The following is a 23,373-nucleotide window of genomic DNA, read 5'->3' on the forward strand; positions in this document are numbered from 1 at the left end:
AACTTTAATAAAACTAGAAACAATACAGGTAAGGCAAAGAGTCTAGTTTCTAAATGAAGCACCCAAAGTTACCCGTCCCCTCGTGGGTAAAAGTCCATCCAAATGGGATTGGCCCAGAACAAGGCCCAAAGCCTGCTACAAGTCTAAAGCATCTTCCAGTGCGACCCACAGAAAAGTCACAACAACTGGACAAGCCCGAAGGAAAAGAGCAAAATCAACATCAAGAATAAAAGCTGCCATTGTCACCTCCCACGGTCTCACCCACATCTGTGTCACCCAGTCCACGACCAAAAGACAAGCGCAGTTTCTTCACATGTCTCTAGGCTCCATGCGCCTCCTCCAGGTCTCCTGGCTCCATCTTGCTTCCTTCCTCAGTTCTTCTTCTCTCTTCCTCAGCTCCACCCTTCCTTGGGTGGGGCAGGGAACCTCCCCCTTCCTGGGACCACCTGTTACATATGAAAACAGTAATCATAAAAATGCAAATTAGAGTAAGATACCACTTTATACCACAAATTTAAAAGTCTGGAATATCAGTTGTGGCAAAAGACATGGGGAAATGAGGATGCTTATGCTCTGAAGGTAAGTTTGTGATTACAGCAATTTGTTAGTTTAGTTGAGTTAAAATTGCATAACTTTATTTCAAGGTTATATAGTAATGATGGTAATAATGGAAGTAGTACTAATAACAAAAACTAATGCTGGGCCTCCTGGTGGCTCAAGGGGTTAAGCACAGCACTGTGAAGCTATCTGCAGCACGAATTCCATCCCCTGCCAGCCAGGGAGCTACCCACATGGCACAGCAGACCTCTCCTGTCTTGCCCATTTCTCCCCTCAGCAGTGTATTTCAGTGGATCTGCCTGTTATGTTCCCCACTCTGTCTCTGGTGAATCCTCTCACACTCAACCAACATACCTCTGGCCTGTACCCCAGTTCTTGTATGCACAAATAAATAAATCTTAAAAAAAAAACTAATGCTATCGAATATATTTGTTTCCACATAAATGTAACGAAGTATAAACACGTGACCTGGAAGGCTACCCACCAAATTTATGATTGTATTTGCTTCTAGAGAGAGAAAGAGGGATGAAATTAAGAGAACTGAACAGAAGGAACCTCAAATTTACCTATAACATTTCATTTTATTTAAAAAATCTGAAGCAAATATGGCAAAATGTTTACATTTGTTAATTCTAGGTTATGGTTACAAGCAAAACAAAAAATATACAATGGAGATAAGCATTTTCAAAGTAACCTTAAATTCTAAAATTGAAAAAAGTTCAAGCTTCCAACTACTTAGGAAAATTCATATAATGAAATGAACTAAATAAACTAAAAATAATACAATAATGAACTAAAACTTTGTGTACATAAATTGGCAATTTTTAAATGTCCAAATTGAATAAGTATGTGGAGAAAGGGGACCATTCACATAGTGTTGGTGGGAATGGAAATGGTCATTCTCTTCTTGGAAAGCTTCAAGGCAAATGATATAAAAATCAATTAACTGGTGGCTAGAAAGAAAGGTAAAATGTATACAGGGTTTCTAAAAGGGTCTCAGACTTTCATATGGACTGTGGGAGGGAGAGATTTTGTTTGGTTAAAAACAGAAATCGATTCTCTACTTTCCTCCTATAAGTGAAATTATTCGGTATTTTTCTTTCTCTTCCTGGCTTGTTTCACTGAGCGTGATCCCATCCAGCTCCATCCATTTTGCTGCGAATGGCATGAGTTTATCTTTTTTGATTGCTGAGAATGCAGAGAATCCAAATAAGGTATCAGGTGGGGAGGGGGGGAGTTATTATAATAAAGTGAAAATCAAAATCAACAAGCAACTATAAACCAGAGACATTCTGCAGGGGGTGGAGAAGGGGGTAGGATCAAAATAGGGGTGGGAAGAGCACAAGGGACTATGGTGATGGTACGTCATGGGTGAATTGGTGGTGGAAATTTCACAGGGAGTATAACCCAGATGAGAAAGCATGCATTGTACAAAAATGAAGATCAATGTAAAAAATATATTAAAAAATTTTTTTTTAAAGCCAGGTTTAAAAAAAGTAGAAATTGAAAATAATAAAAACAGTTCTGGCCTCCCTGGTGGCACAGCAGGTTGAGTGCAGTGCTATGAAGCTCTCCACAGTCTCTGCAGTGCAGGTTCAATTCCCTGCCTGCCAGGGAGATACCCACATGGCGTGGCAGACCTCTCCTGTCTCGTCCGTTGCTCCCCTCAGCAGTGTTCTCAGTCCGTCTGCCTGTTCTGCTCCCCACTCTGTCTCTGGTGAAACCTCTCACCCTCCTGCCCCTCTGGCCTGCATACCAGTTCTTGTATAAATAAACAAATCTTTAAAAATAAATAAATACAGTTCTGTTTAAAATGTTTTTGTGATTAAAATATTTACAGAGTTGATAGATTAGATAAGTTATCCTCTGAGCTCATTTAAAAGCAGTAAAGAGTTAAAGTCCTCTATAGAAATCATATATGTGAAAAAAATTATTAAAACAAATGCCTCTGGCTTTTAAGTAATACTGGTAACATTCAACAACAAAAGGATTGGTCATGGATTACAAAATCCAACAAAATGTAATGTTCCTTTTCTTCCTTAGAGAGACCCATTAAAACACATAAGCATAATTCTACAGCTATTTTAAGGGCTGCTGTGCCAACGTAGGTGAAAAATCCCTCAAAGTTTTTATCACAGAGGGTTTTTTCCCCTTTTTTCTTTTTGTTTGATCTATATGAGAAGAAGGATAAGGCAGAACCTGCTGGGGACTCATTCCCCAGTACATGTCAATCAAACCCTCATGCTGTCCACCTTGAACTTAATATAGTGGTGTGTGTCAATTATTTTTCAATAAAACTGAAAAAAAAAAATCCCATGTTAGGCTCACTTGTCTTCCTATGCCAGGTTTCCCGAACACTCCAGTTTGCACTTAGGTATATGCAAAGGGCAAGGGAGGAAGCTAAAAAAATTTGGTCTTCACTTGACTCAGTTACCCAAAGAAGATTGTTTAACTTATTGGCCTATTGTTTAAATTATCAGTTAATCATACTTGTCAATTTAAGGAGGTTATGGTTCCCAGTTATTTAGTTAACACCAGACTATATGTTGCCGTGAAGGCATTTTTTAGATGAGATTAACATTTAAATGGGTAGACTTTGAGTCAAGCAGACTACCCTCCATGATGTAACTGGGCCTCACCCATCAGCTAAAGGCCATAAGGGAAAAAGGTTCCCTTAGCAAGAGAGAGCTGTGCCCCCAGACTGCCTCCAGCAGCAATGGCAGCTCTTTCTCTGACTTTGCCAGCTCCCACAATTTCAGGAGCCAATTTCTCAAAACTCATCTATGTACATATGGATATACACCCACATCCCATTGGTTCTGTTTCTCTGTAGTATCCTAACATAGTTAATCTACTCTCAACCCACACCCTCAATAATTATTCTGCTTGACCCCAAATGGTATCAAAGAAAATTGGCAAGAATGCAAATATAGTTGCAGCTGAAGATCTAAACACCCCTTCAGAAGACATCAGACTGTGTAATCTTTTGTACCACACAAGCACTCTGCCCACAGCCTGCCACAGAGTGTTTATAATTCCTCACTCTGGAAGCTGCACTTCATTACCTATCAGGACCCTAGGATGGCAAGTGACTTTGAAACTCCTCTGCAGGAGGTGTGGATGCCCATCAGGTGTTGGCCACAGGAGACTCAGGACAGAGAGAGGTTTACCTGCCCCTCTGGTGGTCTTACACGTCTGTGCCAATTGCTATGGAGTGAATTGTGTCCTCCACCCCCCAAACTCATATGTTGAAACCCCAATGCCTCCGAAGGTGACTGTATTTGGAGATAGGGCCTTTAAAGTGGCAACTATGTTAAAATAAAGCCATTAGGGTGGCCCTGTTCTAACCCGACTGGTGCCCTTCAGGAGTGAGGACACACAGACTTCGGAGGTACTTCTGGACAGACAGAACACTAAGTGAGAGCACAGCAAGAAACTGACCAACGGCAAGTCAGAGAGACTTCAAAAGAAATCGCCCCCATCTCAGACTTCCAGCTTCCAGAACTGTGAAAAAATGAATTTCTGTTGCTTAAGCCACCTGGTCCTTGGTAATTAAAGCGGGCCTAGCAAACACACACAGGAATACACAGATTAACCCCCATGTTGCTGCAGAGGCCTGCTGACATCTCAGCTCCTCACAAAGGGTCTGCTTGCCCCTGTACCTCGCATGGTTGTCTTTCTCCACTCCACTCATTACTCTAGGTGGAATACGAGGCTGCTCAACCTCTTTGGATCTTTTTGTTGGTAATATGTAGCGGAAGTCTAAACAGCTGATGATATTTAAGGACCTCCTCCCTTCCAGGTAAACTTATCTTTAATTCCTCAAGACAAACTGTCTTTTCCAGTCAGACTGATACTCTGTGACCCAAATTCACTTAGTTGAGTTGCCAGGTTTAGCAAATAAAATCACAGGACACTCAGTTAATTCTGAATTTCAATCAACTCAACTCAGTATCTGGGATATAGTCATACTAAAAAATGATCTGAAATTCAAATCTGAGCATCCTATATTTTATTGGGAGACACTACAGGTGATCTTCCTCCTCCATCTGCTGGAACAATCTCTCATTACCATATTCATACATCGTTCAGTTAAACCAGAGGCTGGGGAGGTGAGGAGGGCCTGGGTGGGCCTGGAAGCATGTCTGTCAGCTCCTGTATAAGATCTAGCTGGGATGGGGGTGGGGGCTTTCTCTTGACCTTGGCTTGTGACTTTCCTCTTGATACAGAATGCATCTTTCATCAAGAACCCTGACTCTGGAGTGAGGTAAGTGGGTGACTATCCATAGATTCTGAAGTTCTCCCCAGAAAAGAAACTTTTATAGGACATTTTTTCCAAGTCTTCCAGTCTTTTAATTCAGGTAAAATTTCCTTAGTCATTTTTTAAAAACTTGAGCGTTCAAATGTTTTAAAGCTTTTTTTAAAGATGTTGAATAATCTGACACTTTAAAAATGAACAGCTCTGTTCCAAACAAGGACACATGTCCATTGTGTGACCAACCTTTGCTTCACACTGCCCCATCCTGCTAGGCCACAGGAACTGAGAGCAGCCTAAAGCTGATCTCTGGCTCTTGGTCAGCTCAGAGATTCTGCAGGGGGCGGGGAGGGGGGAGGAGGCTGCTCATCCCCTCTCTTACAAGACAGCAAAGTGCTCAGGCCAATTGGCACAGGACAACTGCTGTGCCAGGGCTTCCAGAAACTCCTGGGCAAGCATCAGGCATCTCCAGTGCTCTGGGCCACCTGACAGTGGCCAGCTGTACCAGTGAGTCCACCTTACAGACCCATGGAGGGGGCAGCAGAGGGATGCAGGGCCCAAGGCAGCAGTGTGATGAAACTTGCCTCCTTGCACCCCGCCCCCACTTACTCCTCTCCAGGTCCCAAGCCAAATTCTAGGAAAATTTTCCCCTTAAGACTAAGGCTTCTTGGGGCCTCCCTCCCTGGTGGCATAAGGGGTTAAGTCTCAGCATTATGAAGCTATCAGCAGCCACTGCAGCACAAGTTCAATCCCAGCCAGGGTGCTAGCCCACATGGTGCAGCAGACCTCTCCTGTTTCGCCTTCTGCTCCCCTCAGCAGTGTATTTCAGTGGATCTACCTGTTCTTCTCCCCATCTGTCTCTGGTGAATCCTTTTACCTCCCACACTTCTGGCCTGTACCCCAGCTCTCCTATGTAAAAGTAAAATTTAAAAAAAAAAAAGACTGGGCCTCCCCTGGTGGTGCAGCAATTGAGCAATGGGCTGCAAAGCTGCCTGCAACCTCTGCAGTGCCGGTTCGATCCCCGGCCACCTGTGAGGGTCCCCCATGGCACGACAGACCTCTCCTGTCTCGCCTGCTGCTCCCCTTAGCAGTATGTTTCATCAGTCTGCCTGTTCTGTTCCCCGCTCTGGCTCTGGTGAATTCTCTCACCCTCCCGCGCTTCTGACTGTACCCAGTGCTTGTATAAATAATCTTTAAAAAAAAAAAAAACACTAAGGGTTCTTACGGGTAGCTAGGTTTTCCACTTTGAGGTCCTTGGCACTTACAGCAGCCTCTGGTGCAGCACAGCTAGTTCTTGTTGCCATTAGAGCCATTTTATAGAGGCTCCATGCACTAATGGGACAAAAGTCTAGCAATGAAAATAGAAGTGTTTAGCATGTAACATTTTGCTTAAAGGGGGGTAAACATACATATATTTATATATACATATACACACATATAATTAGTATTGACTTCTACTTACATAAACCTTGAGATCATAGATAGGAAACTAATAACCTTTACCTTTGGGGCAGGGATGGGGGTAGTGGCAACGAGGTGAATAGGGGCAGGGTGGTTGCAAATCTTGCTGTACATCTTTTTCTACATTATTTTTTAAACCAAGTAAATATATAACCACATAAAATTAAATTATATATTATTTTAAGGGTTACGTCATTTGTCATGACAAAAAGCTGAACTGGAATTTGGAAGCTGTTCTCTCCAAATCTGTGTTCTTTCTTTCTTCCTGGGCTTGAAGATGGACCAGCAAGGTGACCACGAGTTTGTGACTTTGTAACTTTAGTGCCCTCCCTCCCTCCTCATGTCTGCTGTGCCACTTATTCATTTTGCAGCTCTCAGTCAGTGGTTCATGTGGCGTTTATTTCCTTAAATAGCATATAGCTAATTGTTATACAGTCTGGGTCCAGCAGCCCCAATGTCACAAGTCCCTGTGCATCTGATTTTGTTGATGGTTGTTTTTGCTTTTCTTTTTGGTGGTCTCTTGTCTCTGGTGCCTGGTGTGCTAAATATATTTGAAAAAGCATTGCAGAAATAATTCAAGGCCTGGTGATAGCTTCTTCCTAAAAGAATTTTCGTTTTTGACACTAGCAGTCTGGGGTCATCTAAAATAAGTTCAACACTTGAGATTTTTGGGGTCTGGGACTCCCATTTCTAGTTCCTTTAAAGGCTGCCCAAAATGCAGCTTGGAATCTCAGCAACCTGAAGGATCAGCAAATGTCCCCACTCAGAAGCAACCCCAAGTTCCAGGCTTTCCTTTCCCAAGTTTTGGTCCGGCAACCCTCTGGCCCTTTGAATGTTTCAGCTACTTTGAAATTATTTTATCCCATTTTTTAAGCTGTCTTCACTTGCAGGAAATCTGAATTACTCGGCCCTCTAATGGAAGTGGAAAGCCTTATGGCCGGTTCTCAGCTTCTTCAGTGATTTCCTCTTTTCTGGACCTTTTTCTCCAGAAAATATTCCCTTCCCCAACTCCCAGTTAGGGATAAAAAAGAATCTTGCATCCTACACAACTCATATTCCTGAAGAGCTGGAGTCAGAGCTGTCCTCTTTACCAGGCTCAGAAACAAGACTGGGCAGGGCCTGGGAAGTGCAGGCCCCTGGCAGCTGGTGAATTCTGGCTTCAGCCCGACACCAGCAGGGAGAGTTGACCTGTGGCACAAGGGCCCCTGATAGGTCTCAGTTTGCAGACCAGGATGTGACAAGGAGATTGGAGCTGCAGCCAGCTCTAGAGGCAGAAAGAGGAGCCAAACAGAAAGCACTCAGAGGTGCTAATGATGCATTAAAAACCTGTAAGGCACTCAAAGTTCCCGCAGACCACACTTTTAAGCAAAGTGTTTCATTCCATTGGTTTGGGGTGAACTGTTGCTAGAGCTTTTGCTAAATGGGCTGGTGTAGGGGTGACCCGTGGGGCTGAGGGTTCAGCAGGGACAAAGTCGGAGGCAGGTTATCTAAGGCTGCCTCTGTTGTAGGAAAAAGTGCTGGTCTCCCCAGAGTCACTCACAGAATTTACTTCTGGTGCCCACTCTCAGCGGCCTGGAGGGCCTGTCTTTCGGCGCTCTGGGCTTCAGTTTCTCCATCTGGAGACTGGAGCCAGCGGTTTCTCTGCGAGGTCTAGAGGTCGGAGGCTGCCAGGATGAGGTGCTGCGCAAGGTGGGCGGGTGCCCAGAAGTCCGCAGGATCAGAGAGTCCAGAAGATGCGGGAAGGCTGTTGGAGGCTGTGGCCTCAGCTGCTGCAGGCGACGCTCGACGCTCCGCTGGGAGCGCAGAGGCAGGAGAGGCCGCCTGCCCTGGCAGGGGCTGGGCGGGGAGTGCCTTAGTGGGAAGGCTCGATGGCAGTTGGGGACGTTAGGGTGGTTGGGGCGAGGACCGCTGGGTGAGCGCGCTCAGGAGCTCGCTCAGGACAGTCCTGAGCGCGCGCCCCCACTGGCGAGGTGGGGTGGAGGGGTGTTGACGGATGTTTATTAAAAAAAAAAAAAAGCAACACTGATTTGGGGGTAATCCTGATTATATTGCCCCACCTTCAATTGAGGTGGATTTCTTTTTAAAAACGTTAAAGCACATATTCGATCTTGGTGGTCACTAAAAGGCTGGGGAGTTGGTGCTGGAAAGCTCTGAGGACCCGCGTGGGTGTTGGTGAGGATTCGCCAAACAGCAGGTGCGAGTTTTGCCTCGGGAGTTCTGGAGACACTGCAAAGACAGGCCCCTAACACAGCACGCGCAGCCCCTGGGGACCGTTGGGGACCGGAGGGCAGGGACCCTGGGGTGGGAGCAAACTGCCTGGCCAAACTCCTGCTTCTCACCGGTCACTCTGTCCTTGCGCAGGCCTCGCCAGCCCGTGCTCCAAATTTCTTTTCCTGTTCAACTGTCTTTTGGGGCCTCCTGATGGAAAACAGCCCCTTCTGAGGCACCTCCCTGCTTCATCCTCATGCTGCCCCAAAAACTCTTGGGGTGGGGGTTCAAGGGGAAAGGCTCTGGTTTGTGGGGTCCAGGGCTAACTCACTGCTGGGTCCTCTTCAAGTAAAAGGATATCAACTTAAAAATATAAAAGTAGGAACCAGAGTAAACATTAACCAAGTATCAGAACAGCAACGATGACAAATTCCAAAATTTTAAAAGCTGCATCAGAAAATGCAGAAAAATATTTTTAATTAGCTGCCTGATCACTCTATTTTCTCTATTTTTACCTTTATACTCTGTTTCCCTCTTCAATTGACAATTTTGTAACACATGTTTTCTGGTGAGAACAAATAATTTGGTATTTCCTCTAGTATGTTTAATAAAGTGTTTGTGTGTTTGTTTACTATGTTGAGTCTTGATTAGTCTTGTTGGGGAAGAGTTTGGTAATTCATTGTTCAGAAGCTGTCATGTTTGGCTGTTTTTTCTCGCTCCACCAAAACACTCTGGTGACAACTGCTCTTTCTCCTATTTGGGTGTTGCCTTCTCTCTCTCTTTTTTTTTTTATGATGGTTTTTAAAATTGAGGTAATACTGGTTTATAACTCTGCATATGATTCAGAGGTATAGAATCACACCCCTTCAGATGTATGTCACCCACCCACACCCACTTTCCAGGCACCCAGAGTCCTCCACTATCATCCATTGTATCCCTTTCACACTTTTATCCTTTGTTGTGGAAGCTCTCTTCATCCAGAATTCAGGTCTAATTCTTAGATTGTTTCATACTTAGTTGCAGATTCGTTGTGATCCCAGGAAAAAGTTAGCTCAGGGACTCACTCATCTGCCATCTTGGTCCCACATCTCTCTTGTTCAATTCACTTTTTGATGTCAGAATAACTTTTATTGATTTCATGTAGAACATATAAAACATAATTTTAATTTATGATGTAGATATGTGTATATATTGCATTGTTAAATATATTCCTGAAGAAGAGAACTTCCATTTTGACTAGACATTGATGAGACTAAAACCCTGCACTCACAATTTTCTACGTCTGAGCGTTGGAAGGACTTACTGGCTCCACAGTAACGTCTGGTGCCTCATGTTCCTGACCATATTCTTATCATGATAAGAACTGGCCCTGCAGTTTAGTCTCTAGTATCAAGTGAATTGTCTCAGTGGAACAGAGGCATTCCTGGAAGCCACTTCTACACCCAGCTACCTAGCAATAATTGATAAGCCTTGTATCTCAGTAAGTGGAAACAATGTAAGCCCAGTTTAGTTTCTTCTTATCTACATCTTTCTCCAAAATCCCATGGGAAAATAAGGTGGGAAAATGTGACAGAAGGAGGCTGGGGTGGAACGAGATAACAATCTTAACTGTGATTGAAAGATACTACTTTTGCAAAATTTTTTTTAAGATTTATTTATTATTTATGCATACAAGAGCTGGGGTACAGGCCAGAGATGTGGGGGGTGAGAATATTCACCAGAGACAGAGTGGGAAACAGAACAGGCAGACTGACCAAAGTACACTGCTGAAGGGAGGAGGGGGCAAGTCAGGAGAGGTCTGCTGCGCCATGTGGGTTGCTCCCTGGCTGGCTGGGGATCAAATTCACGCTGCAGAGGCTGCAGATTGTCTCATAGTGCGGTGCTTAACCCCTTGAGCCACCAGAGAGGCCCTACTTTTGCAAATTTTATAAATGGGTATGACTTTGTGAACACACTGTGAGGGTCCATCCCAGGACATTGGAAGTGAAAGCTTCATATTCAAGTCTCCTCTGTATACCCAGCTATTGCAGCAATTGTCTCTCAACTATCCCTGCTGGGGTCCCTATTCCTGCTGACCCTTACTCTGTCTCTCCTAAAGCCACTCTCTGCACTTGCTGGCTCCGTTTAATTCTTCTCTATGCCTCAGTGAATTTGAATTGAGAGTTCATAAATTCCTCTAGTACAAGGAAGTAACAACTACTTGGGTAATCTGTACTTTGGTTGAAACAGGCGTGTCCAGCCAAGAACTAGCAGTAAGTCAAGCAGTTATACACATTCCATTGGAAATGGATTCAACCCTTTCTACAACCTCTACAATCAAAGTCCACACAGGCCCATCTGGCTGTGCTTCTCAGTAGCAGCTGTTCTTTTTTTTTTTTTTTTAAAGATTTATTTATTTATGCACACAAGAGCTGGGGTACAGCCAGAGGTGTGGGGGGTGAGAGGATTCACCAGAGACAGAGTGGGGAACAGAACAGGCAGATTGAAATACTCTGCTGAGGGGAGCAGCAGGCGAGACAGGAGAGGTCAGCTGGGCCATGTGGGTTTTCCCCTGGCCGGCGGGGATCAAACTCGTGCTGCAGAGGCTGCGATTGCTTCATAGTGTGGTGCTCAACTCCTTGTGCCACCAGGGAGGCCCCCCAACATCAGTTTTTTGACAACCACATCACCAGAGTGTAGCACCTCTGTGATTTCTGTAGAATCATTCACACAAGTAGTTGAACATAAAAGACTGACTATTTCCAGCAGATTTGGGATGAGATGGTGCTGAGTGCCTGGACAGAGTACACAATCTCAGAGCAGGTAACTGAAGGCTCAACATTAGACATTCCCTTCTTTACATTTCTTGGCTATTTCTGCACAGGACATTTTCACTGGCAAACCTTCTTTGGTTCCCCTGCCTCCTGCTGCCCTGAAGGCCTTGCTCAGTCTTCCTCTTACACAATTTATTCCCCTTTCCTCTTTTCCCTTTCCCCGTCCCCTCCAAAATCCATGCATTTCAGGGATAACTTCCCACAGGAAGCTATTTCTTGACTTGAGGAATTACAGTGCCAGATTTTAAGCTATCAGTTTTTATTTTATTTTTTTTAATTTTATTTTTATTTTCCCCATACAATTGCAACACCCTTATTTTGACCCCAATCCCTCCTTTTCCCACCCCCCAACCCCCATAGAGTGTCTCTGGTTCATAGTTGTTTGTTGATTTTGATATTTTCTTTCTTATAGTTATTCTTTTTCCTGGTCCCTTATTTAGGTTTTCTAGATTCCTGCTATGAGTGAGACCATCCAGTATTTTTCTTTTTCTTTCTGGCTTATTTCGCTGAGCATGATCCCTTCCAGCTCCATCCATGTTGCTGCAAATTGCATTTGTTTATCTTTTTTGATTAAACTATCAGTTTTTAAATGAAGGTCCAGTCCACTGGGTCATGGTAGAATTCCCCTTCCAGAGAGGTGAAAAGAGCCTGTCCTGTGGTGGAAGACAGCGCCCTCTACTGCCCATAGAGACAGCTGTCAAGAACACAGTTGAGGGACTTTTCTTTTTTTTTTTTAATTTCTCATTTATTTACATTTTTTTACATCATTGTTCATTTTTAAACTATTTGCTTCCCCACCCCCTCATGTGTAGTCCCCATAGAGTTTCCTTCTCCAAGGCACCCGTGCACCATCACCACAGTCCCCTGTGCTCCTCCCTCCCTCCCTCTGTAATGCCATTCACAGCAACATGAGAAAAGTGGATGGAGCTAGAAGGAATTATGCTCAGTGAAATAAGTCAGAAGGAAAAAGAAAAATATCAGATGGTGTCACTTATAGGAGGAGTATAGGGGACCCAAATAAGACATTGGGAAAAAAATGACAATATAAAACACAACAAAATAAAACAATAACAAACTGAGGGACTTTCTTTGCTATTCTGGGCAGGGTGGCAGATAATCCAGGTAAAAATAATTTGGAAGATACATTGAATTGGAGGTGGTTAAGAGACAGGCATGCATGCACAGAAATTTAAAGTCTGGAAGAAGATCAGGACCAGAGATAAGGAAGTGGACAGCATCAGGGCTCAGGGAGTTTACAGGACTTGTGTGAGGTTAGGGACTATGGAGTAATAGCAGAGTAGAGATCAGAATCAGGCTTGTCTGCCTTCGAAGCCACCATGGTGTCACCTTGCTGCACTAGGATCTCCTCTTGTGGATGGTCAGAGAGGTGAAGGGAACCCAGGAGCCAGTGGAGAAGAGAATCTCAGGGAAGAAACTATCAATAATCTAATATTTCAGACTCATCAGGATATGGATAGAGAAAACATCAGGATTTGAGTTTAGAATTAGTTGGAGACATTCAAAAGAATGACTTAATTGCTCAGCACTGATACACCAGCAGGTGTGCAAAGATGATAAGACATAGTCCCCTCCTTTATGGAACCCAAGCATGAACCAAAGTCAGGGGCTTGGCAAAAATTTAATGGTAATAAATTAGACAGTGGTTCAGGAAAGGGAGAGATGCATACAGACCTATCAGCCCCTCTGACACCTTTGAGGAAATTAGAATGTGCCCCTGCCCTTCCTCAGAGCCAGCTCTGTTCTGTGCCAGGGCCCATGGCTTGACAAGCAGGCTATGGTTGAGCAGGCCACCCCTGCCCACTGTAAGTGGAGGCCCTGGAAGGATGAAAACTGAGTGGAAAGGGAAGTTTCATACAGGAAACTGTGACTTAAACTGAGCTGGGCTTAAACTATGTGGGAAATATACTTAGAGCAACTGCAACAAAGGGGTAGAAGGCCTTCTCTGCTGGGAGCTGGGATACCAGAGGCAGGAGAGAAGTGATGGAGAGGGGAAAGTGCAAACCACTTGACTCTTGATGCTCATCTTGTAAGTAGGTGAGTTCATGTAAAAAATTACTGAGCCCTTGCTATGTGCAAGGAGCTATGCTGAAAAGGCTGTTGGAAGGGGATGGTATAACAACCCCCAAACACTTGCACATTGGTTTGTACTTTTAAAAGGCACATCCTTCCTCATCTTTGACATTTGGTCCACTTTCCTGAGCAGGAGGTTGTGGCTGCCCAGAACATGAAGCTCCAAATCTCTACCATTAAGATCATAGCCAAGGACCTGCCCTGGCAGTGCAGCGGTTGAACGCTGGGCTGCGAAGCTGCCCACAGCCTCCATAGCACCAGTTCGATCCCCGGTCACCAGCGAGGGTCCCACATGGCGCAACAGACCTCTCCTGTCTTGCCCGCTGCTCCCCCCAGCAGTGTATTTCGTCAGTCTGCCTGTTCTGTTCCCCGCTCTGGCTCTTGTGAATTCTCTCACCCTCCCATGCTTCTGACTATACCCAGTGCTTGTATAAATGAATAAATAAATTTTTTTTTTTAAAAAAGATCATAGCCAAGACCTTTTGACAAGCCTAGAATTTCTTTTACTTTAACCCTTTCTTCTTCTTCTTAAATGTTTTTATATTTAAGTAATTGCTTAATTACTTGTACAAGAACATAAGGGTAAGTTTCACTTCTCCTGTTCTTCAGACAGCTTGCTAGTTTCATAACTTTAATTTTCATTTCATCCAGTGAGTGACAATAAGACTATATGGTTTAGAGACTATATGTTTTTTTTTTCCCCCCTAGGAAGTGTCTACTCATTTCCTCAGCCCAGTGTTTACTTAGTACTTAACATTTTTTGTTTGTTTGTAAGAATCTCCATATACTAAGTAAGTTGATAAATTAGCTCCTTGATTTTGATGGTAATTGTAAATGTTTTTCTTTAAAAAAAAGATTTATTTATTTATGCATACAAGAGCTGGGGTACAGGCCAGAGGTATGAGGGTTGAGAGGATTCACCAGAGACAGAGTGGGGAGCAGAACAGGCAGATCTACTGAAATACACTGCTAAGGGGAGCAGTGGGCAAGTCAGAAGAGGTCTGCTGTGCCATGTGGGCTAGTTCCCTGGATGGGGATTGAACTTGTGCTGCAATGGCTGCTGATAGCTGTGTGGTGCTGAGACTTAACCCCTTGCACCACCAGGGAGGCCTAATATGTTTTTTTATGTTTACATTTGGTCATTTGTCCCTTGACTTTGATTTTGTAATTTGGTTTTTTCACCATACAGATTTTTTTAAAATGTGTCTGTCTTTCTTTGTAGGATGATTTCCCTGAATCATTCTTAAACTGATGTTAAATACAATGGATCCATACCTTTAACTTGCTCAATAAGCTAGTGGGAAAATCAAGAAAAGTATATAACTATAACAGAAGTTATAATATAACTAGTACTCTAAGGTGGTACAAGTGCTATTTCTTCATCTGTTTATCCAGAATCCTATTATTGATCCATCTGTTCACTCACCCACCCATTTATTTATCTCTCTAAGAGATGACGTTTGATGGTGACGAATTTGTGGTGGTAAAGCAGGAAAACTAGGATGATAGATCTTCAGATCTGAGCCTGGCTCTCTGTTTACCTCTCTGTGGCCTTGGGCATGTTGACTTCATCTCTATCTATCTTCTCTTCTATTTTAGTTCATAAACTATGGTGGAATATTGAATGTGAAGGAGTCAAAGATCAGACAGTGAGGAAGAGATCTGCTAGTGTGTAGCTTAGGGAGAGAGCTGTGTGATGAGTCTGTGCCAGGATTTATGATTTCAGCTGGTGAATTCTGATAAAGTCCAGAGAATGATCACTAAGGCAGATGGCAAAAGGAAAGATCACCGAGTATGAACAAGTCAAGGGACTGGGTGTTGGGTGGTCACCTATAAAGTTTTTGAAATCCCCCAGGATGACGGCGGGACAGGGGCAGAGGAAGGTCTGTGAGCCTTGTGGAAGATGACTCTGCGGAAGGCAGCAAAGGAGACACAGAGTGTGGACAAGCAGGTATTTTTATCTGAGGAAAATGTTCACCCCATCTATGATCCTGAGACTTGAGGAAGTTGTGTCTTTTGAGAAGAGAGTCAAAGAACTGTGACTCTGGAGAAAGGGTCTTAAGTAGCAATCTCACAGCAGATAAGCAAGATGGAATTTAAGGAGAGGACTATTTAATGAGGTTTGAACAAGGGACTCAGATCTTTTAAAGTCTCAATGGCAACTCTTAATAGCATTACCCCCGTGACCTCTCACAATATCCGTGCAGAGACCAGCCCAACTGGAGGAACTTGGAAAACAGTGGGGTGTGTGATTACGCTTCAGTGTCAAGAGGGAATGCAGTGATTCTGTGATGCCTGGAACCAGAGGCACTATAAGCTGGGGCCCGGGGAGAGTCTTCATGCAGTGAATTGACTTAGTTCGTATGATATGTACATAGAAATTGCCAAGACTTTCCTCCTCCCCACACACTAATAAGCCACACCCTGCACCACACAAAGTCCATCTCACTTTCCAGTTGCTCTAGGTCCGTCACCCAGCCAAGGGGAGTTTGTTTTTCCTTGTAATTCAGTGTTTCTAGAAGAGGATGGACTTCTTCCCTTCCCCCTCACTTTTCTGACACAGGTACATATATAATCAGCCCCGTTTTAAAAGAACCACCCACCTGCTGGCCATCTCTCCAGAATCTGGAACTTGGAAAAACAACCTGAAGTTGTAGAAGAAGAAGCTGAGGTAGGATACTTAGAGAAGTTCTTGGGAGGAGGACTAGGCAAGAGGTGAGGGGGTGAGGGAGTGACAGTGGCTGCAGAGTGAGAGAAGAGGTGACTGGGCTTCCTTCTCTGGGTCATCTTTGAAGATGGTTTGAAAGGAAAGGAGAAGTCAACTTCAAACATTTCTCAGTTCTTTGGGCTGCTTTGAGTCCTGCTCTCCTCTTTCTATTTCATTGTGGAAGCTGTGTAACCCTGGAAAGGATGCCGGTTGGGAGAATGACTAGCAGACAAAGATGTTGATGCAGATGGTTTGTAGCAGCAATTGATGGCAGTAGCCACATTCTCATAGTGTGAACCTGAGCCTCCTAGGATCCCAGTACAGGAGAGGACCCTCCAAACTCCTGCCAAATTCTTCCAACTGAGGGCAAAGAGAAGACTTTCAACTTTCAAGTTTATGGTGCTCTGAGTTCTGTCATGATACTGTGGCCTTTTCATGTCTTTGTATATTTCTGTTATTTAGATTTTCTTTGAATTTCAAAAAGGCTTCCAATTTTTCCTCAGAGTTTTGTACATCTTTTGTGTACTTATTTTGGAGAATCTTATATTTTTTGCTATATTTTTTTCGCTACTGCCAGCCCTTAACCCCTTTAGTCTTTTCTGTCTCCCCCTCCCTCCTGACCTCAAGAGGATCACTTTGTTCATCAGAGTTTGCTGGCTTTCATTAAGTATTTTGCTTTGTTGACATGCCTGCTGTGTAAACATCCTGTATTTATCTTCATCATACTGACTTGCTTTACTACATATAATTCCCTTAAATTCCTTCCACTTTGCTGTACATGGCAACTTTTCATATTTCCTCATGGCTGAATAGTACTCCATTGTGTAGATGGACCATGTCTTCCTAATCTAGTCCACTTTCAGTGGTTTCTTAGGTTGTTTCCTGACCTTTTACCTTTGAGATGTAAAAATATTCACAGCAAGCTCCGAAGAGGAAAATAGAATTAGTTTTTGAATCACCTGCTTCCTTTATGAAAAATAGAGTGATTCCAAGTTTAATAAATGCAAGGAAATGAGAAGATGCACGTCAAAGCTGATGAGATGTTTCTAAAATGCACACTGACCCCTGGCTTGTGCCGTCCAAGCCTCGGCTGTATTGATGGAGAGGAGCAACTGTCCCAAGTTGGAGAGCTGGGTCTGTCCACTCCAGGGCTGCGTCCTTCCAACTGGGCCCTCTTACCTGGACCGTCTGTGTTGCAGGCCTTCCAAAGCCCCAGGGGAGAAGGAAGCCCTGTAGACAGGAAGCCTGTGGTGTGGGGTGGATGCCATGGTCTCTTTGCGGGAGGACGGCAAGCAAGAGGACATCTGCCCCATCTGCCAGGAGGACTTGAAGAAGGCTGTGAGCACTGACTGCAGACACCTGTTCTGCCAAACGTGCCTGGCACAGCACCTGGAGAAGGCCTCCAGTTCTGGATTCCTCTGCTGTCCCGTCTGCCGGAAGCCCTGTTCCGAGGGGGTGCTGGGGATGGGCTACATCTGTCTCACTCACCAAAAAAGGGTGCGCAGCTTCTGTGAGGAGAGCAGACTTCTTCTGTGTGAGGAATGTGAGAAGTCCCCGGAACACAAGTCTCACCACGAGGTGACCATTGAAGAGGGCATCAGCCACTACAAGGTAAGGCGGGGTCACCACAGCGAGCCCCTGCCACCCCTCTCCTGCACTGCTCTGCCCTATCTCCAGGTGGGGCTCAGTCACTAACTCTTCTTCTGCTTCATTCTGTTGTGAACTCTTGTCTTTGCTTTTCTTTGTATATTTTGCTACTGTTGTTAAAGTTTCAATGCATTAAAATGCATCTGAGCAGGACACTGTCTGTGATGTCAGATGCCCAAGAAATATGAGCTTCTGTCACTTTGCTCATCTGTAGGATCAGGAGTTGGACTAGATCAGGCAAAACTCTTTCAGTTCTAAACTGGCTGGTAGTACTAGAAATTTGACTAGAACTGTAATCAGGCTTTAGATATGCTAGTAGTTATCATGCAAGTGTATTGAAAACTGGAAATTAGTGCATGATTCTCTCTCTCTTTCTCTCTTCCACCGTCTGTTGTCTTTTCCCCCTTTCTTTTCTATTTTTTTAAAGATTTATTTATTTATTTATACAAGCACTGGGTACAGTCAGAAGCACGGGAGGGTGAGAGAATTGACCAGAGCCAGAGCGGGGAGCAGAATAGGCAGAAGGACTGAAGTACACTGCTGAGGGGAGCAGCGAGCGTGGCAGGAGAGGTGGCTGGGGATCGAACTGGTGCTGCAGAGGCTGGGGGCAACTTCGCAGCCCAGCACTCAACTGCTGCGCCACCAGCGGGGGGAGGCCCCCCTTTCCTTTCTATATCCTACTTCATTTTACTTTTTATTAGAAAAGTTACATGTTTTTAATAATGCATTCAGACAACGCTGTAAGGTATAGAATTAGAACAAAAATATTTCCTCCTGTCTCCTTCTATACTCAGACGCCAGATCATTGTTAGAGTTTTATGTGTCATCCTTTTAGAAGTATGTGTGTGTGTGTGTGTGTGTGTGTAAAGACTCTTTTCAATAGACACACACACACCAGGATATACCAGGATTCTCTATTACTTTTCCTGTAACTCATTTTTATCATCTAAAAATATGTCAGGCCTCGCAGCACCAGTTCAATTCCCAGCCACCTCTCCTGCCATGCCCGCTGCTCCCCTCAGCAACGTATTTCATCACTCTGCCTGTTCTATTCCTTGCTATGGCTCCGGTGGATTCTCTCACCCTCCCGTGCTTCTGACTGTACCCAGTGCTTGTATAAATAAATAAATAAATCTAAAAAATTAAATTTAAAAAAAATTTAAAAATTAAATTATGTCTTGGACATTTTCCCATCAATATGTAAATCTTATGAATTATTTTCAACAACTGTATGGTGCTCAATTCTCTGAATGTACCATAAATTGGCACACAATGGGCTATTCTTAGGGCATCGTTAAGTTTTGAAATTTGCAACATGGAATGTTGCAATGAATAACCTTTAACACAAATTTTGGAGATAGAATATCAAAGATATATTTGGTGTAACTTGAAAGTTTACTTCCAAGTTACAATAGATGAATTTTTCTTATCACCATTTTTTTGAACAATTCATGGCTCCCCCACCAGTTTGAATGCCAACTTCACAATATGCCATGCTTGCACATATTCTTGTATATTTTCTTTTTTAAGATTATTTTATTTATTTATGCATACAAGAGCTGGGGTATAGGCCAGAGGTGTGGGGAAGGAGGCGGGTGAGAAGATTCACCAGAGATAGAGTGGGAGCAGAACACGAGGATCTACTGAAATGCACTGCTGAGGGGAGCAGTGGGTGAGACAGGAGAGGTCTTCTTTGCCATATGGGTTAGCTCCCTGGCTGGGGATCAAACTTGTGCTGCAGTGGCTGCCAATAGCTTCATAGTGCTGAGACTTAATCACTTACACAACAGGGAGGCCCCCATACTTACATATTTTCCTAACTTTATTCTGTTACCTACTTCAGTCTATTTCTGCCTATGCATCAAACCATTTTAAATACTGTATCTTTGCAATATGTCTTAACATCAAGGAGGTCTTAGAACCTTTACAATACTCTTTTTCAGAATTTGTCACTAGTCATCTATGTTCATTTTGTCAATTAACTTTAGTATCATTATACCAACATTTCCCCATCTCCCCAACCTAGTTAATATTTCATGGGATGGAAAGTTGACCTATATTTACAATTGTGTCTTTCTAGCCAATAATTAAAGATACATTTCCAGTCTTCTTTTAGATACTTGATCTTTTCAGAAGACATTATGATACAGGATGAAAAAGTAGGGAGTCTAGTTTTGGAGTGATTCTGGGAAGATAAAGAAATGTCAGACAGCCAAAGAGGCCAAGTTCTAACCTCCTCCCCTCTAGGTGCAGTGTGCCTCAGGAGAGGAAGGAGGGCCTCCCCCTTGCTCGGCCAGACATGAGATGGAGAAATCTCACTCATTCAATGATTTATTCAGGTCTGTGCTTTGTCTAGGATGTTATGTTAGGCATTGTAGGAAGTACAAAGATGATTAATAATTATTGTCCTTAGGCTTACATTTAAATAATGATAGGAAACCCAAAACAAATAAATAGCAACAATATTTGTTCATTTAAGAAAGAGTTACATACGTTCCTGCTATGTGATAGAAACTACAATAAATGGAAGGTAGTGGATGAACAACAGTGTGTCGTTCCTACTGCTGGGGGAAAAAAGACAAGATTTTTACGAGCTAAGAAGAAAAATCAGGGTCTGAGATGGGCAAAGGTGATCAGGGAGTGCCTCATGGAAAAGGTGACATCAAAACTAAAACTTAGAAGAGAAACCAGTCAATGTAAAGTCTGGGCAGAAAGGCAACACATGCAGAACCCTAAGTCTCAAACAGTCTTCTTATATTTGAAAGAATTTATAATTAGAGTTTGAATTGACGGGGTATACTGATGGATTAGAAGTGGTGTGAGGGAAAAAAAGAATCAAAGATTACTTCATGGGTTTTAGTTTCTGGTTTGAGAAACTGGGTGGACAGGGAAAGATAAGGACTGGAGAGAACAGTTTTGAATGACACATCAAGTTACAGTTAGGACAAGTTAGCCCAAGTTGAGACAGCTCTAAAGTCAGATGTTAGATATGCAGCCAGATGTGAAATCTGGATCTCCAAAGAAAATCTGGGGGTAGTATTTGCAGGCGCTAGAATGGGGAACCATCAGAATAAAGATGATAATTAAACCCAAAGGAATTGATGCAATATCCTCAGGAGAGTCTAGAGAGAAAAGAAGTTCCAGGGCCATCATTTAGACATAGGTAGAAAAGGACCCAGCAAAGGTGAGGAGAAACAAAGGGAGTGGTTCCAGATGCTGAGAGAAGAATGTGAAGAAGTGGTGAGCTGGAGGGGCAGACAAGTGAACACCACCTGAAGGAGGTGCTCTTGCAGGGAACAAAAGCAGGTGTCTGCAGGTGTAAGTGGTCTTGTAATTTAGGACATCGTTTAAGAGTTCTGGTTTATTTCCTCAGTATATGAAGATACATGCAAGGAGGGCCTCCCTGGTGGCACAGGCGGTTGAGCGCAGCACTGTGAAGCTGTCCGCAGCCTTTGCAGCACGGGTTTGATTCCTGGTCGGCCAGGCAGATACCCACATGGTGTGGCAGACCTCTCATGTCTCGCTCGCTACTCCCCTCAGCAATGTTTTCGGTCATCTGCCTGTTCTGCTCCCCTCTTTGTCTCTGGTGAATCCTCTCACCCTCCCGAGCCTCTGCCCTACACCCCAGTTCTTGTATAAAAATAAATAAATCTTTAAAAAAAAAAAGTTAAAAAAAAAGATATATACGAGGAAGGAACACCAGCAGTGTGGGAGGAGATGGGAAATCAGAATGTTTCAAAAGAGAGGAAAAGGTGTGGTGTAGTTTGGGAAAGTGAACCTTTGAGAGAAATTGGCAGGCAGTCTGGAGTACCAATTTGCATTTTGAAAAGCTAAAGATTGAATGTGTTTCATGAGGCTGCATGAGAACAGACAAGTTAAAGATGATAAGGATCTGGAGTAGCCTGAAAAGGAATAGGAGAGGCGAGGGAGTTGAGGCTATTTCTGAAGGGGTGAATATAAACAGGGTTCAATTCTGTAGACCCTGGTGTTTGCAGATGTTGATGGCAAATTGATGGTTCTGAAACTTTCTTTTGATTTCTCACCGCATCTCTACTTCTTTGAATTAAATTTAGTAAGTTAAATATTATAAATTGGGTCTTTTTAAAAGGAATTATGTGATCCCTGACTACATACCAGAAAGACGAAAACTTCCACAATGCTACAGTCTTATTTTTCCTCACTGCCTAATCCATATCAGTGTCAATCAGTTTACTATATTTTGCTGGTTCCCTCAGTGTAATAGTGACTACCACTATGCTTGACCATATTCGCTGCTGGTGAGGCGCTTGTCCAGAGAAAGACTTGCTGTCTACATTTTGCCCTGGAATCAAAGCATGTGTTCTACGTGATTACACCAGAGTAGTTATCTTTGGGTGATAAGCTAGTTAAGTTATGTTTGACATCTATTTTTCTCCTGTTATTTCTTTTCTTTTGTATTGCATTTTGGCACAAAAGTTTTAGAACTTCTTAAACCTGTTCTATTCTTTAAAATATATATATTGTCTGTGTCTTACTCAGAAATTCATCTGATATAACTAAACTGTTCTGCTTCACTTTAAAAGATTAATTAATTCCCTGGATGATTTGAAATTTAATGGACCTTGTTGTGTGAAGGATGACTCCATGTTAATTTTTTTTTTTGTTCTGGTATCCAGTTGTCCCTAAAATATTTCTGTTAACAGTGAGTCATTTCTATGTTTATGTGTTGTTTCAGGTTTGACATAAATTCTTTTTTTTTTATTAAACTTTTTTTTTTAAGATTTATTTATACAAGCACCAGATATAGTCAGAAGCGCGGGAGGGTGAGAGAATTCACCAGAGCCAGAGCGGGGAACAGAACAGGCAGACTGATGAAACACACTGCTGAGGGGAGCAGCTGGCGCAGCAGGAGAGGTCTGCGTGCCATGTGGGACCCTCACCAGTGGCCGGGGATCGAACCGGCGCTGCAGAGGCTGCGAGCAGCTTCGCAGCCCAGCGTTCAACCCCTGCGCCACCAGGGGAGGCCCATTGACATAAATCCTTATAATAGTGGAATTTTTTTAACTTAATCTATTAATCATATTTTTGTGCCATAGTTTTGATACTTTTGTTTTATAGTTTATGTTTAACTTTAACAGCAGTTTCACCATATAATAATTTTTTGTGTCCTGTTTCTTTTGCTGCCTTTCTAGAGAAAGTTTTTTAGGCAATGTTACTAAGTTCCATAGCCCTTTCCCTGAGAAAGGGAAAGGCATTGCATTAAATTTATTGACACATTAAAAATTATGACTTTGGGGAGCCTTATTTACTTCTAAACCAATGGGAGGGGGCCTCCCTGGTGGCTCAAGGGGTTAAGTCTCAGCACTGAAGCTATCCACAGCTACTCATGATTCAACCCCTGGCCGGGGAGCTAACCCACATGGTGCAGCAGAACTCTCCTTGCCCGCTGCTCCCCTCAGCAGTGTATTTAAGTAGATCTGCCTGTTGTGCTCCCCACTCTGTCTCTGGTGAATCCTTCTCACCACTACCCTCCCCCCACCTCCGTCCTACACCCAACTCTTGTATGCATGAATAAATAAATCTTAAAAAAAAGGGAGGATATATTGCTAAGTGCTTTCTGTTTCTGAATCAGATGTTAAGCTGTCTTTATTTAA

At 43.3% G+C, this 23,373-nt stretch overlaps 1 protein-coding gene across 1 annotated transcript in view; it reads left to right on the plus strand.

Annotated features, from left to right (window-relative positions):
* The first annotated feature begins 17,359 nt into the window (after nucleotides 1-17,359).
* TRIM40 (tripartite motif containing 40) overlaps nucleotides 17,360-23,373 on the plus strand; it is a 30,545-nt gene continuing 24,531 nt past the window's right edge. The window contains exon 1 of the mRNA XM_054698458.1: nucleotides 17,360-17,704. Within this exon, the coding sequence (XP_054554433.1) occupies nucleotides 17,360-17,704 (345 nt within the window). The remainder of the gene's footprint in view (nucleotides 17,705-23,373) is intronic.

Source organism: Talpa occidentalis, unplaced genomic scaffold (assembly GCF_014898055.3).
Source record: "Talpa occidentalis isolate TD23 unplaced genomic scaffold, MPIMG_talOcc4v2.1 talOcc4.2, whole genome shotgun sequence".
NCBI classification, from domain to species: Eukaryota; Metazoa; Chordata; class Mammalia; order Eulipotyphla; family Talpidae; genus Talpa; species Talpa occidentalis.